This window comes from Cyrtonyx montezumae, unplaced genomic scaffold (assembly GCF_038088225.1).
Source record: "Cyrtonyx montezumae isolate F1298 unplaced genomic scaffold, pur_monq_1.0 scaffold_23, whole genome shotgun sequence".
NCBI lineage: Eukaryota > Metazoa > Chordata > Aves > Galliformes > Odontophoridae > Cyrtonyx > Cyrtonyx montezumae.
Genome location: NW_027071970.1, coordinates 3,506,057 through 3,529,984, shown reverse-complemented (window position 1 = coordinate 3,529,984; position 23,928 = coordinate 3,506,057). Strand labels below are relative to the sequence as shown.

General features: G+C 54.3%; 3 protein-coding genes and 2 non-coding genes across 6 annotated transcripts in view; 4 read left to right on the top strand and 1 right to left on the bottom strand.

Annotated features, from left to right (window-relative positions):
• Nucleotides 1–628: 628 nt before the first annotated feature.
• LOC136050041 (phospholipase A2, minor isoenzyme-like) lies at nt 629–2,575 on the top strand. Its single transcript, XM_065738656.1, has 4 exons — nt 629–672; nt 752–911; nt 2,004–2,125; nt 2,451–2,575. Exons 1-4 carry the CDS (start codon nt 639–641, stop codon nt 2,573–2,575), a joined length of 441 nt encoding a protein of 146 aa, XP_065594728.1. The 5' UTR covers nt 629–638.
• A 1,644-nt stretch (nt 2,576–4,219) lies between these two features.
• Nucleotides 4,220–7,317, bottom strand: SIRT4 (sirtuin 4). Its single transcript, XM_065738655.1, has 4 exons — nt 6,818–7,317; nt 6,070–6,364; nt 4,867–5,069; nt 4,220–4,423 (listed from the first exon to the last, which is right to left on the bottom strand). Exons 1-3 carry the CDS (start codon nt 7,315–7,317, stop codon nt 4,917–4,919), a joined length of 948 nt encoding a protein of 315 aa, XP_065594727.1. The 3' UTR covers nt 4,220–4,423; nt 4,867–4,916.
• Nucleotides 7,318–8,829: 1,512 nt separating this feature from the next.
• LOC136050433 (U4 spliceosomal RNA) lies at nt 8,830–8,970 on the top strand. Its single transcript, XR_010622385.1, has one exon. It is a non-coding gene; the product is annotated as a U4 spliceosomal RNA (small nuclear RNA).
• A 431-nt stretch (nt 8,971–9,401) lies between these two features.
• Nucleotides 9,402–9,542, top strand: LOC136050434 (U4 spliceosomal RNA). Its single transcript, XR_010622386.1, has one exon. It is a non-coding gene; the product is annotated as a U4 spliceosomal RNA (small nuclear RNA).
• Nucleotides 9,543–10,060: 518 nt separating this feature from the next.
• Nucleotides 10,061–23,928, top strand: part of LOC136050185 (paxillin) — a 38,059-nt gene continuing 24,191 nt past the window's right edge. For both annotated transcript variants that reach the window (XM_065738876.1, XM_065738875.1), the window contains exon 1: nt 10,061–10,127. In XM_065738876.1, the coding sequence (XP_065594948.1) occupies nt 10,115–10,127 (13 nt within the window). In that variant the 5' untranslated portion in view covers nt 10,061–10,114. The remainder of the gene's footprint in view (nt 10,128–23,928) is intronic.

Here is a 23,928-nt window from a genome sequence, read left to right as displayed (position 1 = left end):
CCATGGCAAAAGCTCAAGATGGTTTTTTCCCCACTAACTTGAGGCACCGGCTCCTTTACATCAGTCTTCAGTGTTTGCTCAATGCGCTCACTGTTAGAGGACATAGGAATCCTGAGCCCATAACTCAGCACCTGTTTGGCCTCAGGTAATGCATGAGTGGGGAATCCCAGAGACTCAGGGAGGTTGTGACAGGTGGTGATGGCTCTGGCAGCTCAGCAGCACATCCACGTTACAGAGGTGTCCTATGGGTCCGTAAGCACTGGGTCCTGTGCACACCCCAACAGATTCAGCCACTCTGAAGGAGAAGATGTGGTCACCATCGCTTACAGAAAGATGCAGTCGAGCTTGCTGAAGGGTTGCTGAACTCAAGGTTTCCTGAATAAATGCTCTGGTATTTTAGATTGCTGGGGAAAGACAAGCTTTGCCTCTTCCCTTGCTGTTAAAACGGAAGGCTGGCTTCAACTCCACTGGCCTTCAGCAGCTCATGCCACAATCTGCCACTTGCAGTTTCAGATAGGAGAAATCTGTTTGATAACATAAACACTGTTGTGTGGAGCCCACTTCCATTTCAAGGTGAGCTTGTAGTATAAAGAGCTGCGTTTTCTCTAGCAGCCGTCACATCGTCAGATCCCACAAGCATGAAGACTCTGGGTGTGCTTTTCTTGCTGTCAGGTGTGTAGGCAACACGTCCCCCCTCGGCCCCCCACCCTGCTGCCTCCTGCCCAACACTAACCCGTGTGCTTCTCCTCAGCGGTGGCTGCCATCGCTGCCATCTCACCTCGCGCACTATGGGAGTTCCGCAGCATGATCAAGTGCACCATCCCAAGCAGCAATCCTCTCCTTGAATATAACAACTACGGCTGCTTCTGTGGCTTGGGAGGCAGTGGGACACCCGTGGACGAACTGGACAGGTTTGTAGGACTGCTGTTACAAAGCTCTTTCCTCTCTTGTGCTTCGTGGTTCTGGATGCCAGCCCCTCCTCAGCCCCTCCTGTACTCCTTCACTGAGCTGTCTGGTTATTGGGGATGAAGCATTCTCCTGGAGACGGCTTCAAGGGAAAAGGTGTCCCAGTGCCACACCTTTGTGCCCTATTACTGGGAAAGAAATGCAATGGCATCTGTTGCTCTCTGTGGTGGCTGAGCCACATGCACTCCAGCACTGTTTTGCAGCAGCGCTGTGCCTGCAGTCCCAGGGGCAGCTCTGAGCCCACCAACCAGAGCTCCACCATCGACATGCTCAGGGCTGAGCTGCAAAATGCTGAGAAGTGGCTTTAGCAGCCATGAGTCCTGCTGGACTGACAGCCAGAGGGTGTTGGGTTGTGGCAGCTGTTGGCTCCTTGGGCACCAGGTGCTGATGGGGACACAGGGTAAGTGCTGCTTTTGTTGTCCTCTGAGAGCTGCTGCAGTAAGCATGCATGTGTGGGGTAAATAACTCCCAAGGATGGTACTCTACAAAGAGACAGTATAGGGGATGGTATATTTTAAGTAGTTCTATATAAACAGTATACAAATAATACAAAAGAGAAGATGGCTCACCTTTAGGATGACAAGGCTCACAGGGGACTCCACATGGGAGGGATCTCCAAGAAGAGATCCTTCCCTGGTGGTGGTCAGCCCTTAAATGGGGTTTGGGAGAGGTGCAGCCAGGCTCCACCCCTTCCACTCACACAGGTATATCACCTTCACCTGTGGCCCCATGGCTGACTCGGTGCTCACCCCAGGTGACCAATCAGTGGTTCAGGCCGTGGTTCAGCAGTTCCCATACAGCGTGCAGCAGGCACCTCAGGGAGCATGGGCTGGCACGGAGGAGTTGGAATCAATGGCTCCTGTGGTCAGGACACACTCTGATGTGTGTCCCTTTGATGTCCTTTGTCCCCTCTGAATTATCACTGAATATCTGGAGCATTTCAGTGCTCAGTGCCTCATTATACACACTTACCCATGCTACAAGTCAGCTGAGTTAGCATTTCAGCATCTTCTATCCTTTTCCTCCATGTTTCCCAGGTGCTGTCAAGCACATGACCAGTGCTACTCTAAGGCAAAGTCGGTGTGCTCCTCCACCACGGACACCCCCTACACGAAGTCGTACAAGTACTCCTGTGAGAACAAGGCCATCACGTGTAGCAGTACGTCCCACCCCGAGTCCGGGCCGTGCTCCGTGCCGCTGTGCCTGCCCTGTCCGGAAGGAGTGGGGCTGCACAGCTCTGCGTGCGGGAGGGACGCGCAGGGGGAGGCTCCGCCACGCACAGCGCTGCAGTGACACTGCGTGCACGGTGCTCAGCGTTCCCTTGGGGTGATGGAGTACTGCAGTGCCTCGGACACCCGAGGGACGTGGGTCACTGTGTGCCACATGGTCACACAGTGATGGCAGAGTCACGTGAGGGGAGATACAGGGCCTCGTGCTGAGATGGGGCACAGCACTGAGCTCTGACCGCCGCCCCTCCCCTCCAGGTTCCAACGACGAGTGTGCGATGTTCACCTGTAACTGCGACCGCGCGGCCGCCATGTGCTTCGCCGAGGCGCCCTATGAGAAAGCCCACCTGCACCTGGACAAGGAGAAATACTGCAGCAGCTAACTGCAGCGCTGCCGCCAATAAACGCCCCGCACCGCGCGCCTCCGCCTGCTCCGCGCTGCGCCGCGAGGGAGGGCGCGTGGGCGGGCGCCACGCCACGCCACTTCCACCCGCGGAGCGGCGGCACGCTCCGCCCCTTTCGCCAAACGCGTGCTTTGATTGGCCCAGAGGAGGGGCGGGGGCGGGGCTAGAAAAGGCGCGGGAGAACCACCGTCCCGCGCTGTGGGGCAGCGGTCCCGGGGCGGTGCGGAGCCCTCGGGGCGCGGCCGCGTGTGGTGCTGAGGCGTCTGCCGGCCGTTGTTTGCTCCGGGTGGGCTGAGTCCCGGCCGGGAGGGGCTGGGGAGCCTTCTGAGGGCCGTCCCACTCGTGTCCTGCGTTGTCTGAAGGGAGTGGCGAGGTGATGGTGTCTCACCCTAAAGCAGCTCCGTTCCCTCCTGCAGCTGAGGAGTTTGTGGGGCTGCACCGCCGTCTTCATCAGGGATGGAATGGAAATCCTGGATGAGTTTGACAAGGAGTGCTTCCTCAGTGTATGTTTCTGTGAGTGGATTTCCACTGAGGACTTTGAGGAGCAGACTGTGTCCTCCACCAAGCAGTGCCTGCTGGAGCTGTTAATGACTGTGTTTTGGTTTCTGTTTGTGTCTGGAGTCCTATGCTATGCACCTCCACTGTTATTCTCCCACTATGGCTCAGCTTTTCCTCTTACCTGCACTGAAGAAGGTGGTGAAGGAGGGAAAAATAAGTACAGCAGGTGGTAATGAGGTATTGGATGTGAGTGGGCAGGGACAGGACTGGGGTCTGTGCCCCAGCTTGCAGGTAGCATCTGTATCTGGAACCGTGGGTTTAAGGCCCAGCTGGCTCGGCTCTACCTTCCACCTTCCTGAAGCAATTGTGTTGCTACGGATCAACAAAACGTGGCTGCCCAGAAGTGACAGTTAGGAGTGCACCAAATCACATCTATAAAAGCTTGAGGTCATCCCTAGGGAAGCCTATTGCACAGATTTAATTGTGTATCTTAATTAATCAGCTGTTAGTAATTACACCTTGCATTTTTGCAATGGAAAAAATGAATCTAAACTGGCTATTGAGGCTGACTTAATCACAGGAGGGAAAGGAAATGACAGCACAAACAGCAGTCATGTAAACAATTTTAATTTGCAACTTAGCTGTTTGTTAATTATATAACACCTTTTAAAAATGCGTTCTTGAAAAGGTAGCAGCAACTCTGAAAGCAGCTCTGGTCAGATTAGCTGAAAGGCAATCCTTTGGCATCTCAACAATACACCATTTTTAAAAGGTTGAGATAGTACGCAGTTTAGCTGATCAGCTGGCAGTTAGAGCAGTGCTGACTTTCCCTCCTTGCTGACATCAGCTCTGTGGCCTGTGCTTTCAAATAACTCATTACAAGAGCAGTATTCCTGTCGAGCTTCCCCTTTGATCCACTTTTTTCTGGAGGGGAAATGGCAACCACAGTTTCTTTTGCCTCCTTTACCCTCTCTGCATGCCCTGCCTTTGCCCACGGATGACGTGTGTCCCACATCGATGCCTGAAGTATCTTGGTTAAACTCCCACCCCCATTCTTGATGACTGTTAAAAAAAAAAAAAAGGGTCTTTTTTCTCAAATGTCTGGATATCCTGTCTCAGTTGTCTTTCGCCAGTGAATGCAAAGAAAAGGCACTGTTTACACAGAGGGAAGGCAGAGAAGAGCTCATTTTCAACATCCTTCTTCCTCGTTAAGATGGTCTCAGTGAAGGTAACTGTCTTGCTGCCCTCTCCTGGTGTCACCGGAGGCCATGCAAAACAATCACAGCTGCCCTTCAGGCCGAAGTAATTCCCCTTTGGAGAGGCAAAGTCCTGCAGGAACGGAGGGGAGATGCTGCTTTATAGATGGAATTGAGCATTTATATTATTCACATTTCACAACAGCGGTGTTTTGATGAACTCGGTCGGTTCAACCAGGCACAGCTTTCAAATCAGTGACTGCAGAAGCCCTCCTGAACTGCTCTGCGACCAAGAAACGTTGCAGTGTGCAAAGGTACCAGCACTGATGGTGTTCTCTGAATCTGCAGATGATCCCCTGCAGTTCTGTGACTGTGAGAAATGGACTGGGGCCGTTCTTTTGTTTGTTCACCATCGCAGCACCACGGCCCACCCGAGGGCACCAGAAGCACGTGGGAAGGTGCAGCCAGGCTTTGATGCACGTTGTCTGAAGGAGTTTTTAGTTCAGCCCCAGCATCTGCTGGCTATTTAAACCCACGTTCTTACCCTTTAAGGTGACTGCCCCAGGAGGTACTCACCTTGCAGAGATAATTTTACCCTGACAGCCGCTGATGCTCAGCTCGTTGGCTCAGTGTGCAACAATTAAAGGCAGCAGCTCTCCACAGCGGGAATTCAGCTTGAGGGATGCAAAGTGATCTAACCTGGTGGGCCCGATGTTGAGGACTGCAATTGGCAGCCGCTTCTCCTGGGCAGCCAGTGCAAACCTGTAACCAGAGTACACCTGCAGGAACACCACAGCACAGTTATTGGAGCACAGGCAAAGAAGAGTGACAGAAAGGACTGAAGAAAATGAAATAGGTGATGGTTGGCAGTGGGAAACGGGGCTGTATATGTAGGCTGGGTTATGCAGCCACACTTAATTTTCAGAAAAAGACAACAGCTTTTAATCTCTCCTCAGTGAGGGGTTTTCAGTTTTGGAGAAAGTACACTGAAGGGAAAGTCCTTGTCTGTCAGTAACTGTCTGCAGCAGTTTTTGCTACTTAACACAGGTCCTCAAACACCTCTACTTTTGCAGTTCTCACGTGGCCCAGCTTAGGTGCTATAGGAATGAACCTGAGGCATTTCAGCCATTCCTGTTTGAAGGATTGTGAGCACTCAAGGCACATGTCTGCAGTATCCTGAAGCAAAGGGAAGTGCAATCAGGAAGCCTTCACTTTATGCCTTTCTGAAGGTGCTGAAGTCATTTTTCTTAATGTAGTAGAACTTGTTCCTGGAAAATCACCTACAAACTCTGTTCCCAAAGCTTCCACAGCTTAAAAAGCAGTGTTTTCTAAACTGCCTTTCCCTGTACTTGTAAGGTAATAGAGAAAACACGCTGTGGTACAAAGGACAGATGTGAGCAGCAAGCAGAAGTTTTTCTGCTTTCTTCAGAAGGTTAACTAGGACTAAGAGGTTGTAAAATCTGGTATTTCACATAGCTTTCCACGAGGCCTAGAAAGCTAACAGAGGCTTACATATTCAAGAAGCTTCTGTGTGGAGTGCTATGTTTGCAGAACTGAGGTATTTACAGCAGCACGACAGACTGGTTGGTAGTGGAGTTACAAGGAAACCCAGACAGGACAACTGTGGATCCAAATCCCAACAATAATAATAATTACTGAGAAGCTGAAGTGGCTGTGGTGATCTGCCAGCAAGCAGCCATCCTCAGCTACGGGACCCAGGGCTGCTGCAGACTGAGAAGTACAGAAACAGGAATCAGTGTGGGGGAAAGACCTCGCTACCTGCATAGAGGATCCTGCCACCAGCATGGAGTCCGATTCTGCCAGGCGTTGGTGCACGAAATCCACCTTTTCCCGGCTCACTGTGTCTCCAAAGAACGTCACGTCGGGCTTCAGGATTCCACCACACTTCCTGCAAGATGGGACTTGGAAACTGCGCACCTGCTCGTCCGTCAGGAAGACATCCCCATCCGGAGCCACACCAAGGGCTTCAGCTTTCCAACTGGGGTTCAGAGCTTCAAAGTGCTCCTGAAGCTCAGAGCGTGAGGTTTGATCTCCACAGGTCAGGCAGAAAACCCTGAAATGCAGAGCAAAGCCTGAACAGAGAGCTTTATGTCAGCCGAAGCCCCGGGGCCAGTAGCTTGTTCCTTGCAAGGCCTGGGAAGTCTGTTGCTGTTATCACATTTATTTGCTGCATAGTGCAGGACTGAGTTGCCTGCTTGCCTCCCGGCACTGCTTTGCAGAGATGCTCTACGCTAAGCACTCTGACCCCTACCTCGTGTTCCCTCACACAATTAAGGCTGTGCTTTTTCATTGTGAAGTTTTGGGTGACCACAGGCAGCCTGTGGAGCTCTTCTCTGCTGTGCCTGTCCTGAGCATTCCTGGCACTGTCCTCTCGACCTCTGAACAAGCCATCTCCACTAGCACAGTGCATTCAGGTGTTGTTCTCAGCAGCTAACGCTGCACCCACATGCTGGTGACCCGGAGCAGGACGCCAGCAGTTACCCACCCCCCTCCGCCCGGAGCGTACCTGTGCGTGCAGCCGTGCAGTTCTGTCACACGCTGGCTCCCAGCTTTGGTGTGAAGCGCGTCCACGTTCTGGGTCACCAACCAGTGCAGCTTCCCCAGCTCCTCCCAGTGCCTCAGCACCAGGTGGGCCGTGTTTGGCTGATGGGAGGAGAACTGCGGCCAGCCCACGAAGTTCCTCGCCCAGTAGCGCTGCCGGGCGCCGGCGCTGCGGATGAACTCTGCGTGCTGGATGGGCCGCCACTCCGACCGGGCGTACAGCCCCACGCCTTCCGAGCGGTAATCAGGGATCCCCGACTCGGTGGAGATTCCAGCTCCCGTCATGACAAACAGCTTTTTGGAGCTGGAAACAAAACGCTGCAGCTTCTGGACTTCAGCAGGATGCGGGGGGAGGCAGGCCGGTACGAACGCCAGGTTTGGGGACGCCGTGGGGACACAGCGGTGCCGGAGATGGTGCGGTCCGATGGCTCTGCAGCGTCCTGGGAGCTTCCCAGCAGGGAACATGTTGAGCTAAAGGCCTAGAACGGAGCACGAGGCAGGTAAATGAAAGCGGAGAGCGTATCCCCGAACATGTTTCCTTGGACTTCTCCAGCAGATGATGCTGATCGTTCTTTGAGCTTGTTTTTTTTGTTGTTGTTGTAGAGCAACCCACACTAATTTAGAAATGGGACAGCATTCCTCATTCCCACGTCCCGGTCACAGAGAGGACCACTCAGGAGGTACGCTTTCCTGAGGAGCAGTAATTGGCTCTGAGAACAGCACCCATTGTGATGCTGCCAGCTGTGGTGCTCCAGCTGCTTCCACTGATGGCAGCGCCCCGTTCCTGCCCCTTACCATCAGGAGAGCTCTCAGAAGGAAATATTTTGATGAGGAATAAAATGGAGCTGTGACAACCTGACCCACAGATGGAGGCAGCGTGTAGGCTGGCCCACGAGAGAGGGAAGCAGGGGGAAGGCTTAGAAGCAAAGATAATACATCTGAGAGACACTGCAAAGCACCAGAACAGGGCCAGGGAAAAGCTTACAGAGGGCGGAACGCTTCTTGTGAAACGCAGGGCTGCTCTGAAAACCCAAGCAGATGTCAGCAGCACAACCCGAAACCCCCGGATGGCGGTGGCTTTAGCACCCACCCCAAACGCTCCGCAGGCAGAGGACAGGCTGGGGATTCACCGGGACAGCCGGGTCCGTCCTGCTGTAACAGAGCGAGGCGGCTGGGGGGACAGCAACGCTAGGGTGATCAGAGCACAGACGCGTACCTTGCATGGCGGCCAGCTCCGGGGAGGGCTTCGTGCCGGCACGGCTTTGTGGGAAACGCAGTCCGCGCACAGCTCAGCGCGGTGACTACAGCTCCCGAGGTTCAAAGAGCAGGAGCCTCAAGCGGTGCCAAGCTCGGAAAGCACCGAGTGCTCGCAGCTGCCCTGTAGGAAACGGCCGGGAATAAAGTAATATAAGTAACATCGGCTGAAAAATCCCGCGTTACAGCCTGCCAAGGCCGTTCCCTCGGCTTGCAAGGAAGCTGCTCGGTTTCCGTGCGGGCTTTCTGCAGGCACTGATTCTCCGCACCGCGGTTATTCGGAGGTTCTGGGCCAGCGGATCCCGGCCGGAACTCATCCGCCGTGCTGCCTGCCTTGCCCGCTCCTGCCGGGCTGTGCCTCTCCGCTAGGCGCAGGTTTCAGCCTCCCCGTTCAATCCGTATTCGCGGCAAACCGTCGGATCTGAGCGCGCCCCCCGTAACCCCTCCCCGCCGCCGAGCACCGCCCGCAGGGGCGGGACGCGGAGTGCCGGGGCGGCCTTCCCTCCCCGCGCTCATCACCATAGCGGGCTCCCGGCGCGCCCCGCGGGTCAGCTCCGCCGCCGCTCCGCTCCGCCGCGCTCCGCCCGTACACAGCGGCGCTCCGGGAGCGGCGGGACAGCGGCGGGGACGCGCGGGGCGGGGGGCGCGCGGGGGCGCGGGGACGCGCTCTGACATAGGCAGCGGTGCGGCTGCGGGGCCCGCGGCGGCGCGCAGGGTTGGGTCAGCTTTGCGCAGTGGCAGTATCGTAGCCAATGAGGTTTATCCGAGGCGCGATTATTGCTAGTTGAAAACTTTTCCCAATACCCCGCCATGACGACTTGAAATATAGTCGGCATTGGCAATTTTTGAGAGCCTCTCCGGAGGCTGACTACTCGTGGTTAAATGACAGAGCGGTGGCAACACGGAGGGAATTCCCCGCAGGTTTTTCACCTTTGCGTTCCGTACGGTGCAGCTCGCCGCCTCGAGCTGCTCCCAGACGGAGCTCCGCGTCCCCGGCAGCGGCGGAGAGCGCGCGGTACCCGCGGGCGGGGCCGCGCTGTGGGGAGAACCCGGGTTTCCCGCGTGACGTCGCGCCTACTTTGCATAGCGTTCCCAGCATGCCTCGCGGTCGCCCGCCAACCGGCGCGGGGCTCGGCGCCACCGGGATCCGCACTGCTCGCGGCGAGCCCGGGGCCGCGGTACCGGGCGGGAGCGGCGGCGGTGCGGGCGGGGGGCCGGCGGCGGTGTGAGGCCGCTCACCGTGACATTCGCGGTGGCCCCGGGGCCTGGGGTGGCGGCGGCGGGAAGGGGCGGTCAGCTTTGCGCAGTGGCAGTATCGTAGCCAATGAGGTTAATCCGAGGCGCGATTATTGCTAATTGAAAACTTTTCCCAATACCCCGCCATGACGACTTGAAATATAGTCGGCATTGGCAATTTTTGACAGTCTCTACGGAGACTGAATCATAGTGTAAAGAGCAGAGAGTGCGGGGTGGGGGGGCGGCTGTGGGGTGGGACCGTGGTTTGGGATGCCGGGCTGCAGTTGCCGCTGGGCTGCGGGGAGGAGCGCAGCTCGCGGCCCCGCTGGGTGATCCGTGGCAGCTCGGTTTGTCAGTGCAGCCGGTGTCCCGCGTGGGGCCGGCGCGGAGGGAAGCGCTCCGCTTGGCGCTGACTCGCTGACTTCACTCCCGGCTGCGATAACTCCCATCACAACTCCTGCGGAGGATAAGGGAGCAGATGGGTCGCGGTGCCCTACGGGCTCGAGCTTCGGGGCAGAACCGCTTTTAATTTTGGGGGCGGGGGCCGGATCGGCCCTCACCGCCCCCTGCAGCCCCCGGCACTAAGCCGGAGCGCGCCCGCCCCAACCGTGCCGCGCCGCGCCGGGGCGTTCCCTCCGCTCCCGCCGGCAGGGGGCGGACACGGGCACGCGCGGCGCCGCCGGGAGCGCGCAGGCGGCGGGCACGCGCGGGGGCGGGGCGGGAAAGTTGCGAGACGCCGAGGAGAGCGGGCGGCGGCGGCTGCACCGGCACCATGGACGACCTCGGTGAGTTCCCCGGCGTCGAGGCGGGCCGGGGTCGTTCCTGTGTCCGCGGGGCTCGGCCGGGGTCCGTGCCGGCGGCCGGGGCTCCCCGCGGGGCCGTGCTCGGGCCCGGGGCACGGCACGGCTCGGCCCCGCCTGCCCGCTCCCGGCCCGCGCGCGCGGGGTGCGGCCGAGCTCCGCGCGTGGAAGCGGTGGCGGAGGGCTGCGGAGGGGCCGCGGTCCGGTGCCGCGGGGAAGGGGCGGCTCCGTGGCGGCCCCCGCCGCGTTCCTCCACGGCCGCGCCGTGGCTGCGTGCCGCCCCCGGAGGAGCGTGGAGCTGAAGGGCTGGGAAGCTCCGAGCCGGGACCTCTTTTGCTCTTCGGAGGTGTTGCACGGTAGCGCGATGAGGAGTGGGAGTTCTAATCTCGCCTTCTGTGTCTCAACAACTTGGTGTCATCGGGGCGCGCTTACGTCGGGTCCTTCTCTGTTTTTGTGCGGTCTTTCAGGTCGGACGGCACCTGATGATCTAACAGTAACCATCCGGATGAGAAAAGCCCTTTTTCTCTCTCCTAAATCTACAGAATTAATCTTAAGAGCCCACTAGCTGCTTTCCCTCTGCAAATCACTGTTGCTCCCTTACTTTTCTAAGGGCTCTCACCTTTCGGATGTGAGGGGGAAGCTCTTCACACAGAGAGCAGTGAGGTGCTGGCACAGCTCCCAGGGAGGCTGTGGGTGCCCCATCCCTGGAGGTGTTCAGGACCAGGTTGGATGGAGCCCTGGGCAGCCTGGTCTGGTACCAGCTCTGGAGGTTGGGGGCCCTCCCTGTGGCAGGGGGTTGGAACTCGGTGATCCCTGGGGTCCCTTCCAACCCAAGCCATTCTGTGTTTGGGACACATGGAAAGCGAAGTGCTGTGCTGAGCCAGTATGCTGTGTAGGCTCCGAGTTGGTGCTGCATCAGGTTAGCTAAGGTGTCCCTGCCCTGTGCTCTGTGTGGTGCAGGAACTGCTGTCAGGCCTGGCTGGGCTCGAGGGAGCACCTCACAGTGCTAGAGATGTCTCTGCTCCTAACTCCCCTGATTTATCAGAAATCTTTGGTCCATTCCCCGCCCTTCCAGAGGAGCTGATGGGATGTTGGTCAGTGCGTACTCCTGCACTGTGAAATTCAGACCCAGAGGTAACCTTGCTTGATCAGGACAGGTTATGAAACACCAGTGAGAGTGGGTTTGGGTTGCACTGGGGGATTTGTTTGGAGGTGAAAAGACTTTGCTGTTGATTTTATTTTTTTTTCCCCACCCACAGTGCCAGAGGAATGGCGTCGCGGTGCACAGCCCCTGCAGGAAGCTGCGTCCCAGCAGTGCTGGGCCTGACAAAACTGCAGCAGCACATGGTGGGGACGGGGGGTGGGGAGCCTGGGCAGCTGGCCAGGCTCGCATTGCCTGCCCTCAGCCTCAGAGGAAGTGCTTTGCGGACGTGCTTGGAGCTGGGCAGGAAGCTCGCTGCTGTGCTGGCGTTCTGAGGTGCTGTGAATGGGTGTGGAGAATAAAACCTGGTCCTGAGGAGTGCAGGTCCTAACTTGGGAGTATCACCCACCCCCTGAGCTTCCCGCAGTGCGGTGCTACGTGCTGTGCCCCCAGCAACAGGTGATCTGTCACATGCATTTGCTCCAGGCAGATTGAGCCGTTGAATTATTCCTGGTTCTGTGGCACTACCTTGTCTAAGTCATGTGGAGTGTTATTTATTTACTGAGAGCTTTGGCAACTCCAGGCAGAAGCGGTGTTGCTTTTACAAACTTTCTTTCAGAGGCTTTGCAGTTCCATAGGCTTTAAAAACATGGCTTTGAAACTTGGGGCACAGATTTCAGCAGCACAAGAGATTGTACTTTAAGAGCTGTCTCTTCCATCCACCCCGTCTTCATGGCTTATCCCCCTGAGGACTGGCTTACTGCTGCTTGCTCATGGGCACGTGGAGGGGGTCTGCCTGCCATCTCTCTTGGCAGGTCTGTGCTGTCAGCCTCAGGGGTGCCTGCCTGCCCCCGGCTGTTCCTCCCATCTGAAATCATACGTAGTGGGTTTTGGTTTCATTTGAAATGTTCACTGTGAAATGCTGAGGGTTGGCTGTGGGGGGAAGGGCTGCTCAGGTGGTTTGGTGCTCGGGCTTTCTGCTGGCTCAAGTTTCTGAGTTGTTCATGGTGCTGGGTGAGAAGACTGCAAACAGAGCTGCTGCTCTGCACAATGGGGTTCTGACTTGTTTCAGCTCCTTAGCTGTTCTGAGCCCTTGTAAAACAGGGGCTTCATTGTCCTGAGCAGCTCAGACAGGGAGTCCTCTGCCTCGAGCAGTGTGTGCTGCAGAGAGGCTTCTTTTGCTGCTCTATTTCCATGGAAAGCCGGGACTCCGCGCTGTCTTTAGCTGCTTTGTCTCTGTCTGGGAGAGGTCAGCTTACCCCGAGTGTTCAGCTGCCCTCCTGGTTTAAACCAATCTTCGGACACCATCTCAACCATTAGACGAAGAAATGGGTAGCTGCATCACACTGCCTGCTCCCTCTTGGGGAATCACAGCACCTCGATTTCCCTTCATCCTTTTTTCCTCATCCACTTCCCCCTTAAACTGTATTGTACAAAACGTGAAGCTCCAGAAATGTCAGAATTCTGGAGCCTGGCAGCAGAACAAGTGATACCAGTGCACTTCTGGTGACATCGGGGTGGTTTTTCTGACCTACTCTGAAGACAGAAATGTCTGAATTCCTTAGACTGAATCTCTGTGACAGCAGTGCAGCTGCAGGAGCGCAGGAAACAGCCCACAGCCGCGAGACAGATCTGTCAGAATCAGAGAGCCTCGTTAGCCATGATACCCCAGAGCTCCTGCAGCTTTGGGGGAAGCCGGGGCAGGCTCTGTGCTCAGCCGTGTTACGCTGATGGGAAAGCAATGTGTGTGAGTGGGGTCTGAGCCCACGGCTCGGGCTGTGCTGCTGTCTGTGTGTGCTGATCTGTGCCCCGTTCTGTGTGATGCGGAAGCTGTTAATGAACACTCTCTTCTGCTTCAGCTGCATCAAAGTGAAGCATTGTCCGGAGGAGCTGCCCTGTGTACTGCAGGGAGATGGGACACGGGGAGCAAGTTGCTTCCTCATCTGCTCTGTCTGTACTGAGGTCTGATGGCGCTCCCTGGAAGTACGGGATGTCACGGCTGTTAGGCATTACATTTAAAATGCTGAGTGGGGAACTGAGGAGGCATTTGGGTCCTGTTCTTGTTTCTCAGTCTGTGTAACATCTCGCTGTATATCTCATCCAGTTCGGTTTCAGATTGCAGCCAAAAATGGTGATTCCTGCCTCCCCATCCCTTGTGTGCTTCTGCTTACGTAGTGAGCGGGGCTGTGGGGTGGACCGGTGCTGACCCACAGGACACCAGCCCTCTCAGCCAGCCCTGGCAGCTTTGTGCTGCTGGGTTGGGAAGCAGTGCTCCCTTGCACTCAGTGCGGTGCAGGAGCCGGGCTGCTGCTCTCTGTTTTGGGCTGGAGGTAAGTGGATTGGAAGGAGTGTTTTCGTCTGTGCCACAGGGCTGACAGCTCCTTACCTGCAAAGCGTGGCTAACATTGATTGCAATCTTTGTGTTTCTAGAACAGCATCCCACAGGGTCTCAGAACAGTCGCTCTTTCACGCTTCCCATTGCTCTTGCTGGAAAAACACACAGTGGCAAGTTTGAGTTAGATTTATACGTGCCTGTTCTCAGCTCTGTTTATGTTCCCGTGCTGCCTTTCTGATTGCTCATCCTTTCTGCATCCCCTGTTAGGGCAGTCTGTGAGCGGGGAGAGATTTCCTTTCCCTCCCATGTTCCCCACAGCAGTTCTGCTCCAAGTCTTTGCCACAAAATGTCGTGAAGTCATTCAAAGAATGTCGTGTGCTAAAGATACACCACAAAAAAAGTAACACAGGACTGTGACATATCACTTGTAATTTTGTTTTTCCCCTGTCTGTGCTTGTTCTCATGGCACCAGGACGGCACAGGGCAGCTGGCCGGGCTTTCTGGGCAGGGGATCCGGAGCGTTTGGACACTTTGAAGTTATGTTTATAAATCCTCATAAAGCAAACAAAGCGGAGTGGGAATGACTTTGGTGTTCTTGGTGTTCCAGCCATAGGAGCTCGTGTCCCAGAGGTTTCGTGCTTGTGCTCTTTAGGAATCTGGTGAGCATTTTTTTTTCCTGCTCGTACAAATGCAGCGGGCAGTAGTTATTCTGAACTTACATGGGAAACTTCTCCGAAGCCATTGGAGGAAGCTCTGTGCTGCAGATCCAAGAGCGTGCAGGGCAGCCTGGGGAGGAGGCAGCCAGCACTGCTAGTGCCCTGGTCCTTCCTCCTGCACTGCTCCAGGGCCGTCCTCTGCTCTGTGAACGAGTTTAGTAGAAGTGAATTACGTGAGGTTGGGGGGAGCTGGAAGACTTCAGGTGCTGTTTGACACCCTGCTCGTCACAGCACTCCTGTCACGTGTGAGCTCGTTGTGGATGGCTTTGTAGGGCCGGCTGGCAGCGTGCTGTGGCTGCAGCTTCCTTGCTTGACTTTTACTCCCCATTGCACTTGCTTAAACCTCCAACGTTTTGCGAACGTTGCAAAGAACATTTGCAAAACCCAACAACAAAAGTGCTGCTCCGGGGAATGAACTTTCTGAATGACGCTTTGCATGGGGAATTGTGCTTTAAATGGCTTAGCTGTAAGGCAGACTGCATGGGGTCTCCAGGAATAAACCAGTCCCATGTTTTTGTCACAACACTGAGCTGGCGAGTGGAATCAATCCGTGTCTGTCTGTGTCACTGTAGGATCTTGGGCAAGGTGAGCAGGGACCTTCTCTCCCTGCTCTGGGGAAGCTTGTGGCAGCCCAGGCACTGCGGCTGGGTCGGGTTTTCCTGTGAGTGGAAGAGGGCAAAGAAAACTGTAATTGGCAAAGGTCACGGGCAGGAGGGCTGTAAATGATTTGCTGAGGATTAGGAATTTAATACTGCCTTGTTCCAGCCTCTTTGGGTCTGAACAAGTTCAGGGCTCTTTCTGAAAGGAGTTCTGTTTGGTTGGAGCCGCTTTGTTGAACTGGGTCCTCAGACAGAGGAGCCTGAGGCCATCTGCACACTCAGCTGAGCTCCCCGATGCCCCAGAGGCTGCAGTAAGGCGGCAGGCCGGCCGGCTGCCCTCGCTGCCTGTCCTTTGGCCACTAGTTATGTCTTTGTTCCCCATTCCTCAGCACCAGTGGTTGCCTCACAAGCAGGGTTGGTGGGTGCTGCTAGCAAGTTGCCCTCTGGGGTAGAGGTGACCCACAGAATGAGATGCTGAGAAGCACAGATAGGCTTTACAGCTTTCCCTCTTGTTCGTGTGGAGGAAGCTCTTCTTGGGCCGTGTCTGCTTAGGCAGCACGAGGCACAGCTGGAGCTGCTCTGCAGCCGTGAGCAGCTCCAGCAGTTGGACATGATCCCTGCAGAGCGCCGGGCGCTGGGGGAGGGAGCGGGATGCCATTTCGGCCACGTCATGAAACCTCTTATCAGCGGCCAGCTCTGGCGTGGGTGGGTGAGCGGTGCATGCCAGGAGAAGCTGCCTTTTATTTCTGCTGTGAAATGTGGGGAGCTCGAACTGTCAGTGAGGCCAAGTGCGTGGAAGTTTGGGATGTGTTTGTCAGGCAGGCTCCTCTAACGTGGAGCTCATCATTGTCAGCCTGCCCTGCTGGTGATCTGGCAGGTCGGGGCTCTTGCTCCCTGAGCACCTCCCTTGGCAGTGCCTGGCCAGCACAGCTGCTATGGCACGCTGCTCCTCTGCTTCTTGATGGCTTAAATCTGGCACTTCCAGTGCCTTCTGTGTCAGGACCATGCAGGGAAGCCTTGGCTGTGCGAGTCTTAGACCAGATCTGCCAGGTTAGCATTCATTTTGCTCAAAGAGCTGGGCACAGGCGCAATGTGACAGATGCTAATTTGCCACCAAATGACACCAACGGATCTCTGTGGTCCCGCATACGGGGGACCCCATTTGGAGCTTTTGGGGCCCATTGGGCTCCTCTGACCCTGCTGTCAGTGTTGGAAAGATGCTCTCCGTGGCCGGCCCAGCCAGCACCGTGCTCTGTGGCTCAGTGAGGTCCTGCCCAGCGGAGCTGGGGGCCAGGGGGGTGTGGAGGAAGCTTTATGTCATTGTTGGCTGCCTTCTGAGTAATTGTTTTAATGAAGTGGAATGCAGCGCGTTCAGCGCTCGCTCGGCAGAAACGGCCGTTGGTGAAAAGTGGGAAGTTTTGCTGGGGAAGGAGTTGAGGTTAGTCTGTTCTCCTGCTGCTTTAAGCAGTGAAACGTGAGTTTGTAGCAGAGGTAGGAGTGGGATACTGTCCTCAGGGAGTGGGCAGATGCATTGCTGAGTGTGTGTGGGGAGGGGATGTTGTCCTTGTGTGCATAACATGTAAGCGATCGGGCCCGGCCCATCTGGTTCTCTGCAGGATGTGAATGCCAAAGTGGCTCTGAAGTGGATCAGATTAATTTTAAAGTGATGTGAGTAGGTATGCCTGTGTCTAAGATAAGTATGCATTGAGGAACTCGGCAAGAAAATGAACGGAATTCTGTTATCCCTGCTGTACCCTGAGCAAGGGTAAGATTATGATGGGTTGAGACAAGCAAAGTCAACTTAATTTTCAGCAAAGCAGAGATGGAGGAACCAGGAATCTCGACTTCTGCAAATCACTGCAGGATATTTTCCCCAGTTCTCAGCTGGTTGGTGATCTGTGTCTTAGGAATGGGTGGAGGGACAACCAGAGATCGCACAGAAAACCCTTTTTTAGAAAGTGATTTGCAGAAGGATTTATTTCACGTACCTACAGAGGGAAGTTATTCTCATGCCGCTTCTATTTCAGCATTGCTGGCATTTCCATTTTTGGTCAGCTCTGGAGATAGGTCTCTTTTACTCATCTTCTACCTCCCAAAATCTTTCTACTCTGTTTCCATCTTTATTTTTTAATTGTGGTCTTCTGTGGTCATGAGTTCTCTTGTGAGCAAAGCAGCCTCCTGTTGTCAGAGTAGAGTGCTCGCGTGCAGAGCTTAATTAACACTGCTTTTGGAGAAGGGTGCTCGTTATTGCTCTGGCAGGTGAGGAAGCAGCAAGGTGCTGGTGAGGGTTCTGCTGTGGGATGAGCAGAACCGTCGCTCATCTGCCTTGGTGTGGCACGAGGACATGAGAAAACCTCAGATGCCTGAAGTCTGCTCCATTCTCTGGTTACATTCAGTGCAGTTTTCTGTCTGGCTTTAACAGTTTCCTCTTATTCTGTGGGTTTCTTTGTAGCTCTTGGGCCATGTCCTGCTGCTGCTGGGAGAAACACAAAGTCCTGGGGCTGCCACCCACATCTCCCAGAGCTCACCGGGGGAACCAAGGCCCACATTCAGTTCTGGAACGTTCTCCTGCCGTTCCCATTGGCTTCTGTTGAAGTTAAAAAGGAAAAAAGAATAAAGAGAGAAGAAAAGATTTTTTACCATGGGCTCTTTGCCCCCATATGCTCTGCGGTCTTTTCCAGGAGGCAGACATTTGAAGGTGCTGCTCACCGCCGTGTTTGGGTTATCTTTAGGTTTCAGTACTGCGCTCATTGTAAACCCCATTTTTAAGCTTTCTTCCTATTATAGTTACAAGATCTACGTGGCTGAGCAGCGTTACGTGTTGTGTTGTTTCCCCCTGCCCTGCTCGGGGAGTTTGCACCTCGCTGCTGGCGGTGCTTCGTGCAGGTCCTTCCCGGTGATGACTTCACACTTCTTGGCTTGGGCAGAAGTCGCCGTTGCTTCCAAGTCTGCTCCCACGCTGTTGCAGAGCACCCTTACAGAAACAACAGCTTCCTGAAAAGAAGGAGCCACCATTTTGAGCGTATTCTGATGGTAGCCAAGTTTATAAAACACCAGTTAAACCATATGGCACGTTTGGCAAACTTCAGACTTCTTGACAAGAGAGTTATTTTCAGTATCCGAGTGATGTTTCTCCTTGCAGGCATAAGGTTTTCCAGCGTGAGACACTGTGGTTTTGAAGGGCAGATTTGCATTTGTTGGACTTTGCTTGCATTTATGCTCTTCAGAGCTGTGCTTGTTACTAAGGGCAAGTTGCTACTGTGCATGGAATAACCTCTGGTAAGCTGGGAACTTCCAGGTTTGTGTTATGGTACCCTTCGTATTGGGAGTGTCCAGTGAGGCTGTACTAAGGGAGGATCTGATGGCAGTGTTTGCTCAGCCTGCTGCTGGTCTCCTGCTTGGTCAGAGGGTTCTGTATCTCACGGGCAGGATTTGTGCTTCTAATGCCTGTAATGAATTCGGAATTTGAACTAATACTTCTGTCCTTCGTTTCATCATCTTTATGGGTGTCTCAAATTTTGCCGTTGGCGCTTTGCCTGGAAGGGTCTGTATTCAGATCTGTCGATGCTGTTTGGATAGGATTTCCACTGTTTAAAAGATGCAGGTTTTTTCTTCCCTTAAGTTTCATGTCTATGAAACAACTGTGCAAATCTTATCCTTCCCTTTATTTGGTTACAGGTCCACATGCTTCCCTGTTTCTCTTACTTTGTAAAAGGGAGGTAATAAGTGAGAACATGCTAACTCCAACAGTTTTTCATCAGATGAGGTGCTGGATCTGAAGTGGTCCTGCAGGAAGCTGTGCCAGGGGGCTGGCTGAGCCCTGCTGGAAGGGGTGCTGGTCTTCCATCTCCTGTACCTTCCTTCTGCTGCCTCCTCTGCCTGTGGATGTACCCCATCCTTCTTGCTGCTTGCTCTGCTCACCTCTGTATTCTGTTAAACTGGTTGGTGGAGGGGTCTTGTAAGAGCCGGAGCAAAGAGATGTGAGTGGCAGCAGCGCATGTCTGGAAGAGTGAGTAAAACCTCTCCATTTTTGGCAGTGGTGAGCTGTTAATTTGTCTTTCTGCATCTTGTGAAACCGTATCCTGAGCTCTGTGGTGCTCGCTGTTCCCTGGCACTCTGGTGATCTTCAGATGTGATGTTTTCCTTCCCCAGATGAGTAGAATCAGCAGTTCCACGTTATGATCTGCAGGAGGGAAGTGCTCCGCAGCTGTGAGGTGTCCTGTTAAATCTCACATTTACTAATGCCTCAGTTCCACCTGGGGGCCCTGAAATCATGAGCGGAGGAGGGCTGGTGTGGCCCAAAGGTTTGGAAGCCAGAAGACCTATCTGCGACTCATTAGTACATACTGTAACTTCAGTGCTGCCTACAGTTATGCAAATGCAGTCCACCCAGGGCTTAAAAAATGCCATTAAAATGTCTGTCCTCCTTTCAGTGGGCACGTGGAGGGCTGCTTGGAAATAGCTGGGTGCCACACACCTCTGCTTTTGGCTGTTTTGTCAAACACATACAGCAAGGGGCTGAGCAGCATCTGGTGCACAGGTGCTGGGGGCTTGTTGCACTCCTGCATACTGTCCTTGCTCTCAGTACAGTTCTCTGCCCCTCTGTTTTCTGGGAAGACCTGGAAGAAGAGAGCTGCTGCTCTGCTGCAGGAGACATGCGGCGTTCGCTCCCAGCATCGGCGTGTGGGAAGGAGAGTAAGAGGTAGAGGAACCCTTGCTTTCACTGCAGATGGACTTTTGGCAGTGTATGAATTACATGGCATCAGTGTGGCGTATCTAGCTTGAAGACAGCAGCGTGGCTGAGGTGTGGCAGCCTGTGGAGCAGCACTGTCTGACCTAGTGGGCTGTGGATCTGCGTGCTGCTCCAGCAGGAAGGGTCTGGTTCCTCAGATAGCTGCCTGGGCTGAGCCCCTCTTCCTGCAGGAGTACAAGGGAGCTGGTATTTTGATCAGCTTTGGCCCTGGGAAATTGCCCCTGAGGGGTCAGCTCAGTGCTGCTTGTTTGGTTTTCATGATTAATTTTTGTTGTTTTGGCAGAGGAGGAGCAGATCTTGTTGGATTCTTTTCTGAATGTTGATCCCTGTTTCTAGAAACGTTCTGAAGGAAACCAGCAGCAAGTAAAAAATCCTATGGTGTGCATGGGGAAGCTTTAATTGCCCTTTTGCATGAGAGGGGTAGAAGGAGTACTAAAATGTTCATACGTCTGTGATTAGTATTTCTTGAGCTTTTTCCCTCCCAGGGTGCTGGCAGCAATCCAGCCCAGGTCAGCAGTGAGCTGGCAGCAGCTGCTCCATCACGTGTGTAAAACATACGTGTATGTAAAACGTACACGTGTCCCAACCTGTCCCCCTGCAGTCGGCTCGGAGCCCTTCAGCCCTGTGCGGTGTGGGGGTGGCCGTGCTTTGGTAGAGCCAATGTCCTATAGCTTTGTGCGAGCCAACTCAGCTCCCTCCTGGAGACAGTGAGGTCAGAGGTGGCCATTTGCTGGTGCCTTTGTCTGGGGCTTCCTGGAAGTGCCCGAGGAGCTGTGTGCTCTCAGGCTGAGATCAGAAATAGATCTTGCACAAGAAGAGCCGTGCTGGGAGGGCACTGTCAGAGGCCGTGCTTACCCTCCTTGGAGATGAAAGCTGTTTCCAATTTGGTGGCTGAGAGACCAAGGCAATCTAATTTGTGCAGATTGTTGCTTCTCTTGTTCAGGGGGCCAGCTGTAACGTCCTGTATGAACATCAGTTTACTTGCTGTCCGGAGGAGAGGCTTCTGACGAAGATGGGGTGGCAGGTGGGGTTCATGGCAGGCAACAGAATGAGGCTGAGAAATTCCAACTTCAGTATTTTTAGGACAGGTCTGAGAGGCAGGCTTGCTTTCTGTTCTGATATAACGTGGACTTGCCGTATTAAATTGAGCTGCTTGCTGCTGAGGGTCAGCTCCACTCCTGCATGGCAGATGGTTTTTTGCTGTCAGGGACTCGGACTTTACAGTGAGTGTTCTGGTTTGTGGTCCCCGTGAGAGCTTGGGTGCAGTGGCTGCAGGCTTTGCTACGAGTTGCAGCCTGTTGTATTGATGCCACATGGAATTCTTGGAGGTTTAGGTTTAAGGTGTGGAGCTGTCAGCTGCTCTAACAGAAAAATTTGGCTGGAAACGGCTCCCACTTCTGCTGAGTGCTGTAACGTGTGGGCAGGATGGTCATCCTGTGCTGTCTCCTCAGTGTGAATCTCTGATGGCCGTGAGCTGAAGCACCAAGTGAAATCTGGTTGAGGCTCTGCAGTGTGGTAGAACACTTCCGAACTTCTCTTGTGCAATCTCCAGCTTCCCTGCCTGGAAAGCTGGAGTGCAGATTTGTGCCCCTCAGCATGTGTGAGCCGTGGGGTGAGCTCTGCTGCTGTGTCACGGGATGTGCCGGGGCTGCGACTCTCCCACCCTTTCCTGATCCTTCATAAGATTGTTCATAGAACAGCAGAAGAATTTTTTGACTTAAGCTTGTCCATTTTTGGTAATCGTTTCCTGTTGTTTAGGATTCAGCTTGAGAGCGCAGTGAATCAAGATGGGAAGGAACCACGCAAGCGGTTAAGTTCTGTCTCTTCCCCCATCTGTGCTGCGGAGGACGCGAGGTTTGAGCTCTGGCACTGCCACCAGCACTTGGTGGCTCTGACACCTCCACCTGTGGCCTGCCCTGTCAGTCAGAGCATGAGTTCAGCTTACTGCACCAGCCTTAACAAAGGGTGTTTTTTCCTGGGATGAGCCGAGGTTGCTGCTCAGGACTGTAAATTTAAACAGTGGACGATAAGAGGGCTCTTTTCACTTCTGGTGTGGGGGAAACTGTGCTATTTAAAAGTGGATGTGGTTTGTGACAGGAAGTAACTCCTCCCTCCCACGTTCCCCAGGACTTTCTGGAAATGAGAAATAAGTAGGAGGTCACACCTTTGGGTGCAAGCAGGCTGAGAAACCAGGGCTGTGTCAGTGCTGCTGCTGAGCTCAGGTGCTGCTCCCTGGACACAGAAGTGCGTACCTCAGCAGCCAGCTTAGGCTGCATCTATACAGCCCTGCTTTGCTCTAGCTGTCCTTGAATCTACACAGCCAGTGATAGATTGTTGCTCCTGGTCTTGCTGATGATCATTTCCAAGAGCAATAGCCACAGCCACGGAGAGGGCTGAGGACATGGAGGACGTATCGCTGTGGCAGTGTGGCTGTTAGCCATGCTGGGACCGGGCTGCTGTTAGCACATACGTAGCCAGGCTGGTTCTCTTTAACACAGGGTTTTTCAAAAGTTTAAGAAATCTCATGGGTGTGTCTCATTTGTGTGAGGGTAACGATGTCTTCAAAGCATTGAAGGTGATGTGAAACACCTCATGAGTGCTCTGAGATAGCAGAAAGGGTGTGAAGGTTTTTCCAGGGGCAGAATGTGCATTCCTCTTGTAGGTGGTGCTTTGCTTCCCTCCACCTGAGCTGGGGTCTCATTTACTGCTTAAGAGCTAAATGGAAAAACTCTGTTCCTGCAGGAAAATCTGTTGTGGTTCCTCCGTGCCGGACTGTAAGGAATGCTGTGGATGTGTGTTGCTTCATCCAGGAAACTGTGCTGACACAGATCTTGATGGCAGCTGCAGTGTCTGTCATCCTGCCTGCTGCGATGACAATCCCATGCCCTGTGAGTCTGGGTGAGGTGAGATTACCTTCCTGCCAACCCGTGGGGTGAATGCAGCCAGCACTGGAAGGGTTTCCCAGCACCTGCCAGTAATGGGTTGGTGCTGCTCCCTCCAGGCATGGAGCCCTTCTTCCCTGGGGCTTCTGGTGCCTCCTGCAGCCTGCTGCCTGCCCCCAGCGGTGCCCGTGCCCTTGGGAGCCTCGTGGCTGGCTGCACAGGAGCTGGCTGGGTCAGCACAATGACTCTGCCCCACTGCTGAGGTTACCGGGCAGTTAAGCAGTGCAGTGAAATGCTTCTGTTAATTTGGAAGGAAGTGGTGTGCTGGGTTCCAGGAAGGATCTTGCGCTGACCTCTGTGTTTTCCCAGGACAAGCACACATTGCTCTCTTGCCTCCACTCCTCAGAAGGATCCTGTAGTGGATGCAAGCTCCCTTAATGCCTTCTCTTGTAGCTTGCTGAGCTGGCTTTTCTTCCGAGTTGTATGGGAGGGGGTAGTCTGTATCAAAAGCTGATGCTTAAGCATATGCTTGCTGTGAGTAGAGCAGCACCGGTAGCAGTGTGCTGTGGGACTGCAAAGCCCGTGGTAGTGGCTGGTGGTGGTGAGGGATGTCTCCTGAATTTGGGAGCATCAGAGTCTGTCTGCTGATTGTTCTCTATTCAGGCTGCAGGTTTTGTGGTCTGCATCAGAGACATGGGATAATTACAGGAATGGGACAGGAGGATGGGGGATTTCTTTCAACTGGATGGAGCTGGATTTCAGCTTGTGTCCAGTCCAGAGTTTGGTAGGTGGAGGTACAGTATTTCCTGTCTCAACCAGACTATTTATTCTGTGAGTTTAGAGAAGGGCTGAATTTTGGCGCCACTCTCTTTAGGATGTTTTCTAAGAGCCTCTTCAGTCAATAGAGCGGCTTCCAAGAAACGTAGCGAGTTTATCTAAAAGGAATAACTTCTGCATGGCTGTGAGGCTGGGTCGGTGGGGAAGTGTATGTCTGTGGGTTCAGGGGCAGTGTGGGGCTCTGTGCCCCGCCACAGCTCAAGCTGTGGGGCTTGAGCTCATCCTCAAACCCCAAACGTGCAACGACCAATGGACAACCACTGAAACAGCGTCGGACCGGCTGTGTTTGCACACCCCTGCAACCCAGAGTTGGGGTGGAGGTAGTGCATGTTAGTTGGCCACAAGCCCTAGGAAGGCTCAGTGCTTGGGTCAGGAAGCCACAGCCACTGCTGCAGCTGATCGTACAGAGCACACCTCGGTGCGGTGTCTTCTCTGTGACCGCCACCAGCAAACGTTTGAGCAGAGCTGGCTGCGTGGGCTGCTGCCCTGGGGAACCCTGTTGGGTTTGGCTGTGTTTTGGTTG

What these genes read in the sequence shown, in the direction of transcription:
- SIRT4 (XM_065738655.1), bottom strand. Translation starts at nt 7,317, where the DNA reads ATGTTCCCTGCTGGGAAGCTCCCAGGACGCTGCAGAGCCATCGGACCG. An exon ending in CTGCACGGCTGCACGCACAG is followed by an intron (nt 6,365 to 6,817) that starts GTACGCTCCGGG and finishes TCTGCATTTCAG; the next exon opens with GGTTTTCTGCCTGACCTGTG. An exon ending in TGGCAGGATCCTCTATGCAG is followed by an intron (nt 5,070 to 6,069) that starts GTAGCGAGGTCT and finishes GTGTTCCTGCAG; the next exon opens with GTGTACTCTGGTTACAGGTT.
- LOC136050041 (XM_065738656.1), top strand. Translation starts at nt 639, where the DNA reads ATGAAGACTCTGGGTGTGCTTTTCTTGCTGTCAG. An exon ending in CCCGTGGACGAACTGGACAG is followed by an intron (nt 912 to 2,003) that starts GTTTGTAGGACT and finishes CATGTTTCCCAG; the next exon opens with GTGCTGTCAAGCACATGACC. An exon ending in CAAGGCCATCACGTGTAGCA is followed by an intron (nt 2,126 to 2,450) that starts GTACGTCCCACC and finishes CCTCCCCTCCAG; the next exon opens with GTTCCAACGACGAGTGTGCG.